This window comes from Ornithorhynchus anatinus, chromosome 8, assembly GCF_004115215.2.
Source record: "Ornithorhynchus anatinus isolate Pmale09 chromosome 8, mOrnAna1.pri.v4, whole genome shotgun sequence".
In the NCBI taxonomy this organism is placed as follows: Eukaryota; Metazoa; Chordata; class Mammalia; order Monotremata; family Ornithorhynchidae; genus Ornithorhynchus; species Ornithorhynchus anatinus.
Genome location: NC_041735.1, coordinates 20920349 through 20941797, shown reverse-complemented (window position 1 = coordinate 20941797; position 21449 = coordinate 20920349). Strand labels below are relative to the sequence as shown.

General features: G+C 44.9%; 1 protein-coding gene across 3 annotated transcripts in view; it reads right to left on the bottom strand.

The window, feature by feature from the left end:
- Window positions 1-3115: 3115 nt before the first annotated feature.
- GMEB2 (glucocorticoid modulatory element binding protein 2) overlaps window positions 3116-21449 on the bottom strand; it is a 57109-nt gene continuing 38775 nt past the window's right edge. For all 3 annotated transcript variants that reach the window (XM_029070724.2, XM_029070726.2, XM_007668788.2), the window contains 5 exons: window positions 14773-14930; window positions 12223-12294; window positions 11122-11259; window positions 10213-10335; window positions 3116-9406 (listed from right to left, as the gene is read on the bottom strand). In XM_029070724.2, coding sequence (XP_028926557.1) covers window positions 8757-9406; window positions 10213-10335; window positions 11122-11259; window positions 12223-12294; window positions 14773-14930 — 1141 coding nt within the window. In that variant the 3' untranslated portion in view covers window positions 3116-8756. The remainder of the gene's footprint in view (window positions 9407-10212; window positions 10336-11121; window positions 11260-12222; window positions 12295-14772; window positions 14931-21449) is intronic.

Sequence of the window (21449 nt, the reverse complement as noted above, 5' to 3'; positions counted from 1 at the left end):
GCCTCACTACTTCACACTGTTGCTCCTTGTGGGCCGGGAACATGGCTACCAGCTCTGTTGTACTGTGTACTCTCCCAAACACTTAATACAGTGCTCTCCACACAGTAAGCACTCAAAATACCATTGATTGATTAATGTAATAAATTTTTTTCCTGGAAAAATGTCACCATCCCAGTAAAAATTATGTTGCTCTAGGCAGGGATTTTTATCTTGATGATTCTGTCTTTTTTTGTTCTGTTTTGTTTCGCTGCCTCCCCGTTTAGACTGTGAGCTCGTTATTGGGCAGGGATTGTCTCTATCTGTTGCCGAATTGTACATTCCAAGCGCTTAGTACAGTGCTCTGTACATAGTAAGTGCTCAATAAATACTACTGAATGAATGAAAAGCCATCCCAGTCACTCTTCAGGATGTATAACCAGGAATATGACACACAAGCAGGACTAACTCAAGGCACTTAGGTGCCCGAGGCAACAGGAAGGGGCTTGGAAGGCACTTGAACCCTGAGAGGAGAAGCGGAGTTTGGAAAGAGAAAAGAGTCATCCCTGGTGGATCTGTGCTCTAGACAATGGCCTAGTTCATCTGTGCGTTGGAGCCTGGCCCTGCCTGTGAGAATTGGACATTATTCTTCCACTCTGCGTTAGTGAGCCTTGGTAACTGCATTCCAGAAAGGATGTGGAGGAATTGGAGAGGGTCCAGGAGAGGGTCACAGAATTAAAAAATGATACCTATAAGAGAAAGTTAAAGGAATTGTCTTGTTTGAGCTAAAGAATCAACCAATCATTGTACTGAGTGCTTACTGTGTGCTTACTGTACTAAGCGCTTGGGAGAGTACAAGAGTTGGGCGACTGAACAAAAGGAAATGACTTAAAATTAAAGGAGAAACTTGGGTTGCCTATCTAGAAGACCTTGTTTTCTCTCTCTCGCATCAAGTAGGAACTTCTTACCACTGACTTCAATCAAGTCTTTCCACCAGTTTTCTCCCTCACTCATATTGGTTCTTTTCACTCACTACTCCCCAGATCACATTTTTCACTCTTCTGAAACTCACCTTCTACTGTCACTGTGGCATCCCTTAAATCTGCCAATCACCGGTCTCCCATCTCCAAAGCCCTCCTAAAAAAAAAAAAAAACCCACCTCCTCCAAGAAGCCTTCCCTGATTATTTCATACCATCAGAGTCTCATCAAACCAAGACAACCCTTAGCGCTTTGTATTTTATCCATTACCTTGGGACTTACGTACATGTCTTTCGTTCGACATTCAATTTTTCACCCATTTTATCCTAATCCCTTTGTCCTACTTCTTGTCGTATTCTTGTTCTTCCTCCTCTCATTTGTAAATCATTTTGGTCCTCCTTAGGTTGAAAGCACCTTGAGGGAAGGGAAGATATTTCTTGTTCATTATTCTCCCAGGCACTTAATATAATGCTGTGCATTAATGTTCATGTTGATGATGAAGATGACAGTGATGGAAAGCAGCATGGCCTAGTGCATAGAGCAGGGGCCTGGGAGTCAGAAGGACTGTGTTCTAATCCTGGCTCTGTCACTTGTCTGCTGTGTGACCTTGGGCAAATCAATTCACTTCTCTGTGCCTCAATTACCTCATCTGTAAAATGGGGAATTAAGTCTGTGAGCCCCATGTCGGACATGGACTGTGTCCAACCTGATTAGCTTGTATCTACTTCAGCACTTAGTACCGTGCCTGGCACACAGTCAGTATTTAACAAATACCATTAAAAAAAATAATGATAAGTAGCAGCAAACTGAGATAGGCTATTGAAGGAGGGAGTAGAATCTCTACTTCTAGAGAGCCTTGAAGAAATGATTAGGCTCCCAGGTGAATTGTATGGAATTTGCAGGCCTCGGGACTTGGCTGCTCAAGGCACCCTTTGAATTACTAGTAGTATCTTAAGTTAGCAGTCTACACCAGGACTTGACATGACAGCTCCGGGCCCTAGATCTGACTTTATTCCTGTAGACTGTAAGGTCTTTATGGGCAGGGATCGTGTTTACCAATTCTATTGCACTGTACTTTCCCAAGCGCTTACTACACAGTAAACTCTTAATAAATACCACTAAATTTTCTGATTGATCTCTACCTGTTGCTTTGGGAAAAAAGAACACTTCACTGCTCCAAACCCCTTGTGAAATGAAAATAAATACCCCTTTCCCTCACTGTTGCACAGAGAAGCTAGTAGGAGAAAAAAATATCATGTGAAAACCCAAGAGACCATGGAAGAAAATGCTAGCTTATATTATTTCAAACTCATGGTAACTTTTTTTTTAAGAGTAACAGGATGCTCAAAATGACCCAGGGACCATCAGGATGAGTCATGTTCTCAAAGCCGACCTGACATGAATAAATGGTGAGGCAACTGGCATCCAGGTGCTTTAGCTTAGGCCTCGGTACTCAGTTGTTGGCAAGGTTGTATTTAATCATGCCAAACAAGTGCCTAGATTTAGGCTGAGCCCACTGGACGAACCAATATTTTATTATTTACGCCTACTCCAAGGGATGTCGGCAGAAGTCAAGGATCTTGTCCCTAAAAACTAGAGCTTTGTGCTGCTGAGGAATAAAAAGTCAAAGAAGCCCAAAGGTAAAAGGCATCTTGTTTTGAGGAAGGAAAGGTCAAAGGAAAACTCTTCAATTATTGAGGGGAATTTCTTTGGCCCTGGAATTTTGATAAACAATCTCTTCCCCTTTTTCTACTGCCTCCCCATCCATTCTGGGCCGAAGGTGACACCTAAAGGGGCAGAGACTCTTGCTGATCCCCTGAATTTTTTTTAATAATAATTGCAGTATCCATTAAGTGCTTACTTTGTGCCAGGCTGGGGTGGATACAAGCAAATAGGGTTGGACACAATCCCTGTCCCACATGGGACTCACAGTCTTAATTCCTCCTTTACAGTTGAGGTAATTGAGGCACACAGAAGTTAAGTGATTTGCCCAAGGTCATAAAGCAAATTGCGGAGCCAAGATTAGAACCCAGTCACTGACTCACAGGCCTGTGCTCTATCCACTAGACTATGCTGCTCATATGTTGGATGCTTCACAGTAGATCTGTTTTACAACCCAAAACCTATTCACTCTCAAATCCTCAATAATCAAGAGACTGATTTGAAAAAAAAATCTTTTATTTTAAATCAAAATACCAAGCAGATACTGGCAAAACAATTTACAAAATAGAACTCAAAATATCCATTCTCCTTCTAGAATCATCTCTGAGCAGGCACTGTTAGGAAACAAGTACTCGTAGCAAAACTGAACTCTTAATCCTATCTTTTCTGGGAAAATGAAGAAGCCTGTCTTCATATTTATTTGTAGTGTGCATTTTCACTTTATTGCCAACCTGAGCTTTGTACATGGCTCCGCAGGGTCCTTGCTTCAAGCTTCAAGTCAAGAGGTTTGCTAGGTTTAGACCCACAGAAGAAAGAGCAGAAAGGAGCAAGCCACACCAAGCCATGACCAGCTCCTGAGGGACAACTTCTGGGACTCTGATAGTCTCTCACTTATGAGATTTTCCCATAACATTAACAGATCTGGGCATGAGAAGCCAGTGATTAGAGGATCAGCTCCATTGTTGGGAAATAAAATTATACAGCATAAACAGGGGGGTGGTTTGTGAGACACTGTAAAAAAGTTAGATTCAGTGAACTGTAGGAGCAACTTCGAAAGGCTGAGTTGTTTTGTTTTTCTGGGGGGGTGGGGTGGGGTGGGGATGTGGCTTTCTCTCCTGAAATATTTTCTGGCCATTGCAAGGACGTCCAGACCAGCCCCTGACACAATTATACTTATGTTTCTACCCCCATCCTCTGACAAACACCACCTTTCCCCCTTTCCCTGGCCTTGTACTTCAAGGTAAAGCTGAAGGACTATGTGGAAAAAAAAAAAACAACCAAAAAAACCTCCCAAGACTGAAAACGGCAGTGTTTTCTTCTCTTTTTCAGGTCAACTTTTATGATCCATATTAAACTTCCAGAACATAGACAAGGGATCACTGCCACATCTGGGGTTCAAAGATCATTGCCAAAAGAAACCCCTAATGGGACAATAACAGGGTCACCGAATTATTACTTCTTAATTCGAGCATTTTCCAGTTATGCCGAAAACACACACTTGCCTGCACTAGTCGGTAAGAATAGGAAGTGAAACCGAAACACCTAATGCATATCCGGCTTTCAAGTTTCATCTAGCAGACCGATGTTAAAAGTAAGTAGGCAGGATGAAAAGGTGCAGGGCAGTTGGTTTTTACAATTCAAATCCACCTGCGTCTAAATGGCTGTTAGTCCAAAAATAAGGATCATTTTTATTAGCATCGTTATTTTTACTCCAACAATGCCCTTTAGGAAATAAAATGTAAGGGCGGTTATTGTGCTTGATTTCCCATGAATAAACAGATTCCTGAGGACAAACAGCACCGGACTACAGGGGCTGAGCAAAAACTTTAGAGTGGTTGGTCCCTTAAATCAACGGTCGGGTGTATCTAGCGCAAGTGAATTGGAGGGTTGACAAATTACTCTTTGGATTGACTGGCTCTACGTAGACAGCACAGAGAGATCATTCTAGCCAAATGAAACTGTTAGGTGTCTTCTCTCGCCTACGGTACTGAAAACATTTAGCCTTTGGACTTGAGTTTTGTGTTACGTCATGCATTCGATCATTTGAGTCAATACCACCACACCCTGTTTGCTTTCTGCTCGTTATGCCGAATTCAATCGAGACCGCTGCTTCTAACATGACTCATGACCCGAACTAAGAAAAAATTAAAAAAGGCTCTAAATAAATAACAATATACAACTGGGAGAACAGCTGACTCACGGCAGCAGCACCAAGTCTGTGAGCCCCATGTCCGAAAGTGAAACCAGACCACCACGCAGGTTTCAGTAAACCGACCAAATTCTGAGGTAGCAGGACTAGGGTAAATCGAAACTAACACACACAAATTGGACCGTGGAAAAACCTACGGGTCCTGCTTCGGGCATCAATCGGACATCAAACAGGGATCAGAGTCGATCAGAAACATAGGGTGGCTCTCTCAGATACGCTCTTCTGAAACGGGGGCGGGGCAGGGGGGTTAGGGGGGCCTGTTAGACAGGTCCTGTTTTCCGAGGAGGCCTCTTCACCCAACAAAAATCAAAAGATGGAGCAATTGGGCCCTACATTATAGCATCACCTAGTGGGGACAATGAATTTGTTGGGTGATTTCAGCTGAAAGAGTAAACAGAGCATTTGATTTGGCCTGCATTATCTTGTAGGTATCAGGGCAGCAACTGGGCTATGATCAGTTTCTTTTTCTCTCTTTCATACACACACACACACACCCACACACCAGTTTCTCTCTCTCACACACACACACATTCTCTCCCCTGCCCCATCCCTTCCCCCCACGCTATTCACCACAAGAGAAGAGATAGGTAAGAAAAAAACCCCTTCAACTACTTCTTCTTTTCTTCCTCCTCTAAGGAAGTTACCTTCCTCTACGGAGTTACCTTTCGGCATCCTCATCAATAGGCTCCCTGATAGAGTATGTACTGTGTGGCTCCTGGGAATGGAAATCTCACTTCTGGTCTTTCCTGAAGAGGCCGGGGAAAGTAGGACAGCAAAAAGAGGCCCGAAAATTTTGGAAATACACACATCCCTAACACTTAGTTCCAAAAATTTCCAAATCTTGGTTTATTCAGTCTCTGTTTTCTACCCATTTAAATAACAACAAATTTATTTCCCAAATTTCCTTGGACTTCATCCCCACCTTCTAAAATCCTCTGAATTACCATCCAGTAAAAAAGGGTTGTGTGGATCTCTAGACTTACACGAAGTTTAAGGTCAAACACACCCACTGAAAAATGATTTTGACTTTTCCTTTCTAGTGCCAGTCTGTAATGCTGTAATGCTTTCCTTTATGGAAACTCCAGTATTCTGCAATTCCATAGCTCCTTTCCTAGAGAAAACAGCATTTCCCATTTTTGCTTCCCCATTCTACAGCAGGCTAAAGCCACAGAAGTAAACAGCACCCAGAAAATCAAATCCCATTTCTGGGCTCTTACCATGCTGCTCTGCTCTACTCTGGCATCCCTGACCCCACCGAGACTAAGGCCGAGGATATGCTCCCTATATCAGATGCTTCTGAGACCACCTCCTCATGATGCTTAGGATGGCAAATATATCCTCTTTCACTTTACTGACATGACAGGCAAATCCCAAGTGGACTGCTCTCTTGGGCAGGTCTTGGGGCATTTAATTGGTTAAATGTGGGTCTTCCCTGAAATCTGTATACAGAATGTGTTCCAGCTTCCAGGCTTTTAGTGAGGTGACTCACCACCCGAACCCCAACTCTGTGTGCAGTTCGGAATCCTTTTTAACCAACTGCATTTTTCTGCCCATCTTTTCGACAGGACCGGCCCTGGGTTGTTTTGTGCATTCCAAATCATCCGACTCCCGGAAGGATATGATTAAGGCTGATTTTTAGAGCACTGAGCTGTTCTCTCAAAGTTGCAACTTTACAAATAAAAAACTCGGACTAGAGTCAAAGTGCAGCGTCTTCCCAACTGTTCTGTGTTATGGTGTGGTAGAGGCCCGTCGGAGCAGTGCAGGGGAATCAGCAATGACTCAACCTTGTCTCTCAAGGATGATCAAAACTAAACATTCACACCTAGATTACAGTATTGGGATACGTTCCCGGGATCTATTACTGCTACCTCCAGAGTGCTGACCGGGCGCACTTGAAGAGTCAATGAGTAACTTCCACCTGAGATGCCATGGCGGAACTGGCTGAGGCCCAAGTCATAGTGAAGGGGAAGTTTAGGGTGACTGGAAATGGCTGTGATGAGACTCTGCACAGGATTAACTACATTAACAAAGCTGCGTGTGTGGGATAGGCAGCTGGTAAGACAGAAGCACCGGGAAAACTCTGAATTTGAAAGGTGTGTATGCTTTACACTAGCCCAGAACTGCACGTTGGACTTCGCTCTTAGCCGCCAGGTGTAAAGAAGTGAGGCGTCTGCCGCGACAAGATCAGGTTTTATTTACATTTTAGAGCAATCCTTCTGGAAGCTTTTTTATTGCTGTAATAACACGTTTGCTGCTCCTCAATGCCCTGGTGACAGGTGACCTTGCTGGGCCCCTAGATCTAGATCCAGATCTAGAACCCAGTTCTGCATAAACACAGGAATCTCCCGGTCTTTGTTTCTGCACCCAGTGCGGGCCGTGGGCTGCAGAAAAGTGAAACTGCCCCTCTACTTGGAATTTCCGAGATTTACCCAAATCTATTCATGAGGCTGAGAGAGAGCCTACCTCTTTTTTAGAAAACACAGAAAAGCCTAGGGTGTCTCCCTAGGAACTTGCTAATAATACATCAGCTTTCCCTGAACAATGGAGGATTGAGCCATCAGAGTGATTCTTTTTTCAAATTCTCCAACCACCTGTACAGTTAGAGTCAGAATGAGAACTCGAGTTTTCATAGCTGAGGGAACATCTGAACAGATGGGACTTTAAAGGGGTTGGGCCCCCCGGATTAAATTCACACATCCCTGGGTGATACTGATCAACTTTTAATAGAAGAAGAGCTGTCTGACCTAAGAGGTTTATTTTCAAGACCAGAGGGGACTAAGTCTGAGCATAGTCCCTTGTTATCACCTTGCTTTGATCTTGGAATCCCCTAGCCATGGCAAGGTCTCTCCAGCCAACCAGGACTACATCACCCCACTGTGGTCACCACGTGCCCCGCGTGGCTTGTTCGGGGTCTTTAGATTTCACCTGAATCTTGAAGCTCCCCTCTGCCGTTCTGGAAATCTTCTCCAGAACCTAACGATGTGAAAACAAAGCATCAAAAACTAACACTTATGGGAAAAAAAAAATATGTGGGAAGACACCAAATCCATAGGATCTATGGGTTTTCCACATCTAGGCATGGTCCCGACAACCTTCACCATCTCCCCATTTTCCCCTCAAAATTTCTCCAACTTCAAACTAGGACATCAATTTGAGTGGGGAAAATACTGGCACATCCAAGTGCCAACTTCCACAAGCACTGTGTTGCCTGTGCCAGTTACCCCAGGCACTAGTAAATGGCATACATGAAAGGGCCTTATGTGGTGTGGAGCTGCTTTAAATTCAACTCTCCCAGATACCCTTGCACACTTCTTTATTCTCTCAAATCTCAGCTTCGGCCTCTTTCCTTTCCGACTCACTCTACTATTCAAAGGAAAGGACGGGCGGCAATGTGCCTTCCATTGCCCCAAACACAAGAATTCAGGTAAAATTTCGGCCTGAGAGCGCCAAGGCAGATTCCCAGGCCCTTCTGGGGCTCCACCCGCCTGAATGCTTCCTTGATCTTTTATGTCCTCCTGCTTCTTATCCACCCTGATGTTTTATCTAGGTTTGCTTCTCGTATCACCTCTGTTTTTTCTGTGGTATCTAAACACGATACGGCGTTGACAAGCAATGGATGGAAAAGCATACGCTCCAGGAAGAGAGGGAGAAGAGCTTAGAATTTAAAAACAGGTTTTCCGTGTTAACGCCATTCATCTCCTCTCCCCGGTCCCGCTCCACCCCCCATCTCCCCTTTTTTGGTGTTTTTCTCTCTCTTTGGTTCACCAGCCCCATTTGTTACCCACATCGGTCGAGCTATTTCCAAGTTTCAATTCCGAGTACCCTCCCTTTCGCTCTTTCCCTGGTCCTCGGCACAAACTGCCACGAGGCGGCGTTCAGAGCCACAGTCTGCTGTCGCAGAGATCCTTCCCAGTTCGCCCTTCCTTCTCTTTATTTCTGGTCGGGCTCTTCTGCCACAGTGGTCACCTCGATGGTGGTGGCGTGCTCCTCTGATACCGCTGCACTTTCGACAGCGCTAGATGGCACGGTCACAATGGTGCTCCCGCTGGGAGACACCTGGGTCACGTTCTGAATGGTGGTGCCCAAGCCGGGCAGGGTGAGCAGTTGGAAGGGGCTCACCACTTTGACCACGGTGCTGCCGTCCTGCATGGCCGCTGTGCTGAGGACTGTGAGGTTGGAAGCGTCGGGATGGATCTCTACCGTGCCGGGGAAATTGGTGCCTGAAGAGGCCAGTACGGTGTAGCCGCCTAACAAAGGCGAAGCCGGGGAGTTGGCGGGAGAAACCTGGGTTGACCCTTTCCCCAGGATGGAGGACGGAAGAGTGGACACCACTTTGCCGAGTGGCAGGTTGGCAAGCTGAGAGACCGGCACTCCTTGGGTGAGGGCTATCTGTGCCGTCTGAGTCAGTACTTGGGAGGCTATGGCGGCCGGGCCAGACGTGGCTCTGGTGAGTCGGGGACGTTTGATGGGTGTTGGGAGGGAGACAGGGGTCAAAGTCATCAGAACGTTGTTCAGGTGTTGCGATTTGTGCTTCAGTTCCTTGGCTCGTTTCCGATGCTCATCACACTGCTGTTCCAGGGCTAGGAAGGGAAATGGGAAGAAATAAACCAAGAGACAGTGGCTAGTGGCAGAAAACTCCTCGTGGCCCTGACGGTTATCCTGATCTAATCTTTGACAGTACGCCGTCTACACGTAAGTTGTTTTTATTAACGTGGCGCTCTTTGGAGCTGGCTTCACTTGAGCTGATATGAAGAAGAGCTCGCTCTTTAGTTTCAATCAGAAAGTGACCCAAAAGCTTCGTGGAACAAGGTCAGGGGATAGGAGCACACAGTGTAATTAGATCTCTCCGATACAGCCAACCATATAGCACAGTGCCTGGTGCATAATAAATGTCATCATTATTATACGGAGTGGAAAAGACAATGACAGTCTACTGGGCCTCCCATAAGGGGAAGCAGAAACGCCAGAAAGGAAAGCCAGTGGTCCTTCACTATCTTTCTTCTTGAACGTTTGAGGCCTACTGCCCCCGAGTGCTGCAACACAAGTAACGTATGTAACAGCACCCAACAATGAGAAATAGAACAGCACACAATCCCAAACTAATAACCCACTTCTGAACTCCTCCACAGGTTTGGAAGGAAAGGTCCACTGTGCAGTTACTTAAACTGTGAGCCCCATGTGGGTCAAGGATTGTGCCCAACCTTATTAACTTGCATCTACCCTAGTTCTTAGAACAGTGCTTGCCAAATAGAACGCGTTTAACACATGCCATAATTATTATTTTAACAAAGTTTTCTTTCTAACAACGCTTCATGGACCTCCTCACCATTACAAGGCACGACACATCGGCTCGACAGCTGCATCATGCTTCAACTGTGCAACGTACCTGCCAGATCTCGGGTGTACTGTTCTCTGGAGCGGTCCATCTGGCACTTGTGGCTAGCCAGGACTTTCTTCACCAGGTCCAACATCCCGAAGTTTTGCACTATGTTGTTGAGTAAGATGGCGTCTTAAAAAAATAAGGCAAGAGGGCAACACTGATCTTTGATGGAGAAAGAGAACTTCCTACAGGAGACGTTCCTTCCCCAGGGTAAAGTAAACAGGAGTCAAACACACAGTTTTATTGAAAGCTATAATAACCAAATTAGTGATCTTGGCATGTCCCTAACAGAAGCAGCTAGCCAAAGAACCAACGAAAACTAACTGCCGAGTAATAGCTTCTGGGACACTAGCGATACTATAATAGCTAGGCTACAGCCTAGCCCCCTCTAAACTGTGAGCTTGCTGTGGGCAGGGAATGTGTCTACCAATTCTGTTATCCTGCATTCTCCCAAGCACTTAGTACAGTGCTCTGCACACAGTACTTGCTCAATAAATACAATTGATATAGCTGCTTTGTATTTTAAGGCTTGTTGTGTAGTCAGATGGGACTTGGATGACATTAATGCACTGCAAAAGACTTGACTGATAAGAGACAGAGAGAAGCAGGGTGCAGTTCTCCGTCCACTAGCAGAAAGCAGCTTAGTTCGAAGTCCTTCCCCAGCTGGCTGCACCAGTAGGCGTTCTTAGGAACAGCTGCAAAACTAATCAGAAGACAGTTTACTAATTCCAGATTTGCAGCAGAGGGTCGAGTGGCTAATTCACAGTGGGCAACCCCTAGCAACAGTGATCCCATATCCACCCTTTACCCAAGAGGGAAAATTGGGCCATCGGAGCGGAATTTACCAGGCATCTGGCAGTCCCTGAATGGCCATTCACTGGCTCCTGCAGCCTGGAATCGGGACCGAGTTCTCACCTCGGAGTTGTAAGGGAGGATCCTGAACTCGGTGCTGTAAGCCTTTCATGGTCTCCACCAACTCTTGGTGAAACTCCTGAATCACTTCTTCCAGCAAGCCAGCATCTTTAAGTCCACGCCAAAAGGAAAACGTATCATCTGGAAAAAGATAAACCATAAAACAAATCTCTAATACCTTGGGGAAATGGCAACATGTTTCACTTCAATCGTTAGCGTTTCCCAGCCCACAGGACTCAGTGAATTGGTCAGGCCCAACCCCAGCCGACCTGGAAGAGTGCCTTGGATTTACGTCCCGGAGGACACTTTCACTCACGCCCAGCTGTCTCTCGGTTGACCAACGGCACTCAGTCTCAGAAACCCTTGGGGACAACTGGGTAAATGCAGCGGTCCCTTAGTCTTCAAGGTCTTAAAGAAGGGTGAGGAGATCCGGTGAGACCATCTCATTTCAGTCGGAGGTTGGCCCGTACTCGACAGTTTTTTTCTGACACAACCCAGGCAGACTTATGACTCCCAGGCTGACCCAAATCTTTGTAGATTCTATTTCTTTGGAGTGGAGATGGGAATTTATCCAGGGGACAGATAATTGAAGACATTTCCTTTGGTTGATGGATCTGTGTGATGAGAATGGGGTATGGGAAAAGGAAGAAGCAAAACCACCTTGGGGAGTCCAGGCAATAGAATGGTTTCAGTCTAACAGGCCCTTGAACTCGCTGGCTTAGAACTCTCTTGTTAGTGCTTACTTTGCACACAGTAAACGCCCAATAAATATGACTGATTTGAATGACTGAATGAATGGAGATGTTTCATCCCAGCGAAGCTACAGAGCTTCCATGCACATAAGCCTCAGCACCAAACTAAACCAACTGAAACCAGCCTGGTAAAGATTCAGGTTTTGCAATACGCAAACAGCATACTAGCTGTACAAATTGGAGATAAAATAAGGTTTCTGCTCCAGGGGCTTACCATTGAGAATATTGCATAAAGTACTTTCCTTTTACTCTTCAAGTACCTTTCTCATGAGCCTTTCTAATTAAGAGATCAATGGAGAACACAACGGAAAACACTCGAAACCCTTTGTCCTTTGGGCTTCTTGCATTATACCTCCAATGGTGGTGGTCCAATCCCCAGCATCCTCACAGGTTTCTATGGTGATTGTCGCTGGAGAGCCATTCACTGTGGTCAAGAGTGAAACATCATCAATTACTCAGGTTTTCAAAACAGTTCCAAACAGTTTCAGATAATCCCTAGAGTTCATCGGAAATGTCAAGGAAAATAAAAGCTTCGCTGACTATATTAGTTTCTCCCTGCCCTATTGATTTTTAGAATTTCTACCACTGTATCCCTGTCTTGCTCTCTTGATACTGAGATGCTAAATTGACTTGGTCTCCCACTGACTAGTGTCTACTCCCCCATTCTGAAGTTCCTATTTCTGTAGAAATATTCCCACTCTGCTTCTGATTAGCAGTTGATCCCCCTCAACCAAGTATAATTGGCACAGAGATGGAGGAGGCAGAAACAGCAGGGGGAATTTCCAGGAACAGGACAGTTCAAAATCTTAGGGAAGATGTATAAATCGGACAACACCTGACTACTGAAATAGACAACAGAAGCCTCTTTAGGGGTTGATGCAGTCCAACAACAAAGTTGGTAAATATGAGCAGGTGCTGCTATATGTAGCTAAACTCACTGAAATTTTTAAATCTTAGGTCTTGGATTAGGTTATAGGAGAGGCCCAGGGTACACAAGCTATATTATTCCACTCTCTATTCAGTGGAGTTACTATACAAAAACAGGACTTTTTTTTTAAGACTTTTCAAGGCTTCAAGTCAAAGGGTCTTTGCCTAGTGATTCATTGGGTCACTCTTATTTCACTAACCTGATCTACGCATTCTTTATAATAGATAGACCACTCCATTTTAAACCAGGGCACACATTTTAAACATCAGTGTGCAACGTTTTCATCAGCTTTCTCCACACATACCAGAGTCACAGCAATAGCACGTACGATAATAAACAATATCAGTAACTTGAAGGACAGGCGAAGCAAGCAGTTTTCAAAATTTACTAAATCCATCGCTTGTTTAATAACCCAATTTCTTTAAGACCTGAACTGATTGCATTTGATCGTAGACTGATTTGTTACAGGCCTGCGGTTTGTGTGCACATCTTTACTTTCACTACTGTTACTGACAAACACCACTGAACAATCAAGCAATGGTATTTTTTGAGTGCTTACTAAGTGCAGAGCATTGTAATAAGCACTTGGGAGAACTGGCAGATACAATCCTCACTCGCAAGGAGCTTAAAATCTAGCAAGGGAGACAGACATTTAAATCAATTACAGATAAGGGAAGCAGCAGATTATAAGGCTATAATCATAGGTCCTGTGGGGCTGGGGTATCAAACTGCTTAAGAGATACCCACCCAAGAGCATAGGTGATGCAGAAAGGCGGGTGAATAAGGTGGGGAAATGAGAGGCTAATTAGGGAAGGCTTCTTGAGGGCGATATGATTTTAGTAGGGCTATGAAGGTGGGGAGAGGGGTAGTCTATCAGACATGAAGTGGGAGGGGGTGCCAGGCCAGAGGGAAGACACGAGCAAGGGGTCAGCCGTGAGGCAGGCAAGATCAAGATGCAGGTAAGTAGGCTGGCGTTAGAGGAGCAAAGTGTGTGGCCTAGATTACAGTGGGGGAAGAACAAGGTTAAGTAGGAGGGGAAAAGAGCTGACAGAGTGCCATAAAGCCAAGGGTAAGGAGTTTCTGCTCGATGAAGAAATAGATGGGCAACCACTGGAGGGTTTTGGGGAGACATGCACAGAGCGTTTGTTAAGGAAAAAATGACCTGGGCAGCAGAGTAAAGTATGGAGTGGAGAGGGGCAAGGCTGGAGGCAGGGAGGTCAGCGAGGAGACGGATGCAGCAGTTGAGCGACAAGTGGTCCAAGCAGTTTGGATGGAGATTAAAGGGATGATGTTTCCCCACTTGGTCTAGGGAATGGGGCTCACAGCGAAATTCTGGAAATCCGCTACAACTTGCTGAACTCGCTTAGTTAAATTTGGATAAGTCACTTAGTCTACCTCTATCTAGGTAAATAAATAAAACATTTTAAAATCCAATCAAAATTTCAGAGAAGAGTCGATTCTTCAGGGAAAAAAAAGGACAAATAACATAGCTCGGGGAACCCTGGGTGAAAAGTCTAAATTATTTAGTGGAACTCGACTGCTCGCTGTGAAAGGCGGCACAGCACAGAGGTTCCAAACTCTGACTTTGGCAGCGAGGAGATTACACTGCCCTTTGATATGGGCAATGAGCAGGCAACAGCTAGGAAGAGTCTGATGCTGAAAGAGAAACATATTGCGGAGTGGGCTGAGGCAGGAAGCTTCACCTCCGACCCTGCTTTTGCACAAATTCTGGAGAAAGAGAGTGCGCTGAAACTGAACACCATTTACCCATGATGCCCAAATGGTCTTAGACCTCACACTACAATGCTTTGGAAAAGCAAGCAACAGTGATGCAGAAACAAAATGACGGGCAAACCAAAAAATAGAGACCTGCAATAAGAAAACAACAGCAGCATACATTATAAGTATTGCTTATAAGACAGAGCATCTTAAATTGGTTCGGGTAATGAGGGTTGGGCAAAAAAAGAAACGTACCATCTGCAGAAGCAGGGGTTATAGGGATGTACTCTGTTGATGTCTGACTGCTAAGAGACACTCTGGCTCCCGACAGGTCAATTTTGGTGCTGCGGCAGGTGTTGGAACAGACCTTGTCATGCTGGTAGAAGTCTAGTTCCCCAGAGTCCATAATTTTCCTGTGGCGCAAAGATAGGCCATGAGAACATATTCCCCTGAGGGCAGAGAGAAGCAAACCCCCAAGGAGCTTTATCTTCCCCATCTTCACCTCCTCCCACTTACTTGCCTTCTTACCATCTCATAACCCAGACCTGAGGGAGAAAGAGTAGCATTTGATCAGGCCAGAGCAGCAGGGCGCCTGAGTGAGGAGCCAGTGAAGGTTTGATGGCTTGTTAAAGCGAGGTTCATACTGTTTTGCGTCACTTGGAATCAGCAAGTGAAACGGGCAGTAGCGCCTGATGGGAGAGGTGAGAAAATCTGTGGCTTTGAAGCAAATGAAGGACCCACCACTGTTTTTGAGGTGCGTACGTGTGCATGTGCATCTGTGAGAATGGTGAGAGGAGGACCAGGCCTCCGGAAGATTGGATCGAGACACAGATCCTGAAGAGTTATTGCCAAAGATAAATGATTCGTTTTTCAGTATCAATCAACTAATCAATCTAAGGCACTTATTGAGCTCTTACCCTCAAGGAATACAATCTAAGTACAGGATCCCTCTCCCTACACCCAACTAATGCCTCGCTCCTTTCTCCCTTGCCCACCAGTTTCCAAATCTTAAAACAGCTGAACAAAGATTGGCAGTAGTAATAATATTTACTAAGCGCTTAGCATTGTACAAAGCGCTGGGAGAGAATACAACATATGTGGGAATTAGATATAGTCCTTGTCCTCTGTCGGGGAGGGCCTCACAAACTGTTAGATGTAAGATCCGAGGACAGTCGTCTGACTTAAGCTCATGCCTATAAAAGCCTTGGAAGAACTGTGGCAAGGAACCCTCCTGTGATGTGCTCCTGAGAGTGAAGATGACAGTAATAATAATAATGATAATAATAACTGTGGTATTTTGTTAAGTGCGTACTATGTGCCAGGCACTGTACGAAGCACTGGGGTAGATTCAAGCAAATCAGGTTGGACACGGCCCTGTCCCACGTGGGGCTCACAGTCTCAATCCCCATTTTCCACATGAGGGAAATGAGGCACAGAGTAGTGAAGTGACTTGCCCAAGGCCACATAGCAGGCAAGTGGAGGAGCTGGGAAGAGAACCCATGACCTTAAGACTCCCAAGCCTGTGCTCTATCCACTGCATCATGCTGCTCCTAATGCTACTTACACCTCTAGTTTCAGGACATAAATTGGCACACGGTACTCATCGGCTACATTTCGCCTAGATTCTAATAAGCCAGTTTACACAGCAATGAGGATCCCTAAAGGTTCTTTGGCAGATGTTCTTTGACCCTACTTCAAAAAAGCCACAGCTGATATGTACTTCTGGCGTGGCCAGATGCCTTAGGGCAATTCTCTATGCCTCAGTTGCCTCATCCGTAAATTGGAGATTAAGATTATAAACTCCATGTGGGACATGGACTGGGTCCAACCTGATTTGGTTGTAACAACTACCCCAGTGCTTAGAATAGTGCCTGGTACTTAATAAGCGCTTAGTAAGTACCATAGAAAAGGGGTGAAAATAAAGAGTAACACTTATGGAGGAGTCCTTGGATGCCCTCCCCAGCGGAAACTCCTTTTTGCATGCTCACAAAAGTGTGCGGGAGCAAGCAGGCTTAAAATTAATATGTCAAAGAGACCCAGATATTCCTTATTACCCATTTCACGACTATAGATTTGGATTTGTCTGCTGGAAAAGGAGCATGGCCTAGTGGATAGAGCACAGACCTGGGAGCCAGAAGGACTTGGGTTCTAATCCCGGCTCTGCCACTTGTCTGCTGTGTAACCTTCGGCAAGTCACTTAACTTCTCTGTTCGTACAGTGCCTGGTACATAGTAAGCACTTAAACGCCATAATATGTATCTCTCTCTATATCTTTCTCTCTTGCTGTCAGATCCCACACCTATGTACTCATTTGAGAAAAAATTTTGGAATCTTTGGTCAAAACCTCTTCAGTAGAAGATAATCTACCCATGCCAGACACTGTCCAAATTGGTTTCGAATGTTCTGACTTGGGAACTCAATCGATCAATCGATTGTATTTATTGAGTGCTTACTGTGTGCAGAGCACTGTACTAGGCGCTTGGTAGATTAAAATGTAACACAGTTGATAGACACATTTCCGGCCCACAACAAGCTCACAGTCTAGAGGAGACCGACATTAAAATAATAAACAAATTATGTATACCTAAATGCTCCGGGGCTGAGGGAGGAGTGAATAAAGGGAGCAAATCAGAATGATGCAGAAGGGAGTAGGAAAAGAGGAAATGTGAGGGCTTAGGGAAGGCCTCTTGGAGGATGCTTCTGCATGACAATAAGACCAGGAAACATCAGGCTCCATTCAAAAGAGACTGAACTACATTATTGCTAGATGACCAGTCAGAAATTTGGATGAAACCCATGGTTTGAAAGGAGATGAATCGTACAAACTTCTTTAACAATTATAATATCCTTAATGAATGAGAAGTTATAAAAAAATCTCTGAAATGAGTGAGGTGTAGGGTCACCTTCCATTCTGAAGGTAGGCACCCCTTGTTCAAGGCTAAGAAAAGGAAATAAGGAGTTGAGAACTACCACTGGCTGGGTTATGTAATGAGAGAGAATTCTGGTTGCCACAGCAATTTGAAAATGATCAGAAGAGGAGAGTGAGGGTTTATCCAGGAACCCAGAAGCAGTTACACCCCAAGGAGCTTTAATGGGAGGGGCCTCTGGTACCACCTACTAGCCAGAAGATAATCTGGTAAATTGCCATAAACCCAAAAAGGGCATTTTGTGTCTTTACCCACATAGAAGAGCTGGGAAATACTGGAGAATCTAAGAAGTAGACACTTTTAGATCCATACTATTGTGAATGACCAAAGATGGGGAGGGAGAAACTGGCCAATAGGCCCCATAGACCCAGTTCTAAAACTGAATTTTAGTTGACAGATTCACACAAATCTAGATACCTAGAGGTCAGACAGATCCCAATTTTCAGAAATGCTAATTCCACCTTGAGGAAGGTGGGGATTTTTTTTTTTAATGGTATGTGTTAAATGTTTAAGTGAGCCAGCCACTCCACACTGGGGTAGATACAAGCTCAAGCTAATCACGTTGGACACAGTTCATGTCCCACATGGGGGCACAATCTTCATTGCCATTTTATAGATGAGATAACTGAGTCACAGAGAAATTAAAAAATTGCCCAAGTACACACAGAAAACAAGTAGTGCATCTGGGATTAGAACCCAGGTCCTTCTGACTCCCAGGCTCGTTCTCCTTCTGCTAGGCCATGCCGCTTTTCAAAAGGAACCCCTCGATCCACTAAAACCACAAAAGAAATTGAAGCACTCCCAACCTACTACTACTAAGAACTGGTCAGTAAAAATGATTAAAAATAAGAAAAAGAGGTCTTTGCGAAGGAAGCCAGGCAAATTTCCTTGACTTTTAACCAAGTAATCCTGGTTAATCTTTGCTCTTAGAATGAAATGACCTTAGACATAGGAGTTGGCCAATAAAGACTTCCTTAAACCTGCACTCTCAAAAATGGGAAGTAGTTCTCATTTACATCATACTTGTATAAGCTTGCACTTCCTAACCTTAGAAAGAGACGGAGTGGACAGATAGAGAGGAAGTGAAACCTTTTTAGGGAAAAACTGCAAAATGGGAATTAAGACTGGGCCCCCTGTGGGTCACGGACTGTGTCCAAACTGATTTGCTTGCATCTATCCCAGTGCTTAGTACAGAGACTGGCACGTAGTAAGTGCTTTACAAATGCCATAAAAAAAAAAGCTGGATGAGCTGTCTCCCGAAAAAGAGCAAAGAGGAATGACTCAAACAGCCAACTGATGGGATTGAAGAATAGAGGTTAGAGTCTATTGGCCAAAAGGGTGGAATTGAAGGCTACGTACACAAAGTGCCAGTAGGCTGGGAACAACTCTGTTTATCAAAGTTGAGGTCGGGTTGGGGAGGGGAGAAGGAGGGGCACTAGCAGGAAGAAAGAAAAGTACAGTCACAGGGATCCTAAACCTGGAAGCAGAATTTTAAAATAGAAACGGGGACAGCGCCACCCAGCTAAGTACTATATTTCCCAAACAAACCCCCAAGTTTTATGTGAATCCAAAGGTGTTAATGGGAGTACTAGTAGTAATGACATTTATTGAGTGCAATCCACTTGAACAAAACTCTTGGGAAATACATCAGAAGCCCAGGACACGGTCCCTGCCCAAAATGAGCTTACAAGGGAGATGGTCATAAAAAATATTTACAAACAGGTAGAATCAGGATAAATAACTGATGTGCATTTAAATAAATGTATATTCACCAATGTTGAGGATTGGGAACTTTTTGCAAGATGCAGTGCTGACAAGGCATACTTTACTGAGTTATGGCCTGATCCTTCTCCAGGCCTATTATATAAGTCTCTATCAACCCTAGAAATACTGACTGTAAAAAGGGAATGGAGGGGAGGGTTTGGGGAAGCAGCGTGTCCCAGGAGAAAGAGCACAGTCCTGGGAGTCAGAGAACTTGGGTCAGAAGACCGGGGTTCCAATTCCGGCTCCGCCATTTGTCTGCTGTATGACACTGGGCAAGTCCCTTCAACTTCTCTGTGCCTCAGTTTCCTCAACTGTACATTGGGGATTTAAATGCCTGTTCTCCCTCCAATTTTTTCATGGTATTTGTTAATCACTCACTATGTGCCACCATTTTAAGCATTAGCTAATCAGGTTGGACACAGTCCATGCCCCACATGGGGCTCACGGTCTTAATCCCCACTTTACTGATGAGTTAACTGAGGCATAGAGAAGTTAAGTGATTTGCCCAATATAACACCGAAGACAAGTGGCAGAGCTGGGATTAGAACCCAGGACCTTCTCACTCCCAGACCCAAGCTCTATCCACTAAGCCACACTGCTTTCCTCTTTAGACTGTGAGCCCCAAATGGGACAGGGACTGTGCCTGACCTAATTAACCTGTACCTACCCCAGTACTTAGAACAGTGTTTGACACATAGCAAGCGCTCCATGAAAACCAAAAAAAAAAAAAAAAACATGGACCAAAGGATGTAAATTGGAGTATTTTGGGATGCCAGTAGACAGTTGATCTGGGCAGGGGTGGGTCCAATCTCCCTATTTCTGCCTGTCAGAAGGGGTCCCTTGAGCCCAGGGGCAGAATGAATGAAAAGGCCTGTGCTAAGATACAATGCAAATAGGTCAGACCTTGTCCTGTCCCATATGGGGCTCACGGTGGAAGTTCAAACGCAAATACATTAAAGCCACCAGACGATTTTTCAAACAGACGTGAGTGCTCTACTCAACAACGGGGTAAAACGTGGATGAAGGGCGCCATAGCATCTGCTGCTGCAAAGGGCACAGGGGGATATTTTGTTCCACGGCATCGGGCAGCGATAACCTCTGACCAGCCATCTGTGCAGTAGCCCCTGCTGACCACAGGTGGGCCAGGAAAGTGTGTGGATGATTCTGCGTAATCCCTCACCACCACTGGAAAAACAAGTCAGGCACATTTCCCGCTTGATGGCAGGACACCCCTTCGTGCCTCAGGCAGCTCAGGATACTGGTCGTTTGATCGCTGATGTGGTAGAAGTGCTTAGAGATCATTCTGAGTGTTTGAGCAGCCCTATTTGAAGACACCCTAAACAGGAAAGGGGCTAAAAAGACACCTGAAATGTCACCTGACTCACCAAGCACAAAGCTGGCTCGCTTTGTTTAGCTTGATGAACTTTAATCTTGTGGTGTAATAATAAAACAGATTTATCCCTACTTGTAAACATTGCGGGAGAGTGTGGCAATCCCCCACCAAGAAACCAATCAATGGTATTCACTGAGCACTTACTGTGGGCAGAGCACTGTACTAAGCACTTGGGAGAATACAACAGCTAGTAGACACGCTCCCTGCCCACAGCGAGCACAGATTTTTCTAGCCGTATTCATCCCTAAGGTTAGGATTTCATCTTCATCTTAAAATATGAGGGAGAGTTACGTTGTACTTGCTTAACTCCTGTCAGCTGAAAGGACCGCCACCTCTCCTTTGAGGATTTTTTCTGAGAACAGAAATTCCAGGACACCAAGTTTCCCACATCTCACCCAATTCTTTCCTCCACAACATTTCAGGATCTGCTCCTCACTCTACATTCAAATGGCCACCATGCTGGTCCAAAGTGCTTGTTATATCCTGACTTCATTACTGCATCACCTTTTTTTTTAATGGCATTTATTAGGTGCCTTCTATGCGTCAAGTACAGGTTGGACACAGTCCCTGTTCCACATGGGGTTCACAGGCTAAATAGGAGGAGGAAGATTTAATCCCCATTTTACAGATGAGGTAACTAAGGCACAAAGAAGTTAAGAATCTTGCTAAGGTCACACAGAAGACAAGTGGCAGAGTGGTGATTAGAGCTCAGGTCCTCTGATGCCCAGGTCTGTGCTCTTTTTCTTTTTTTTGTGGCATCCGTTAAGGACTTACATTGTGTCAAACACTGTTCTAAGCACTGGGTAGGCACAAGTTAATAAGGTCAGACACAGTCTCTGTCCCACGTG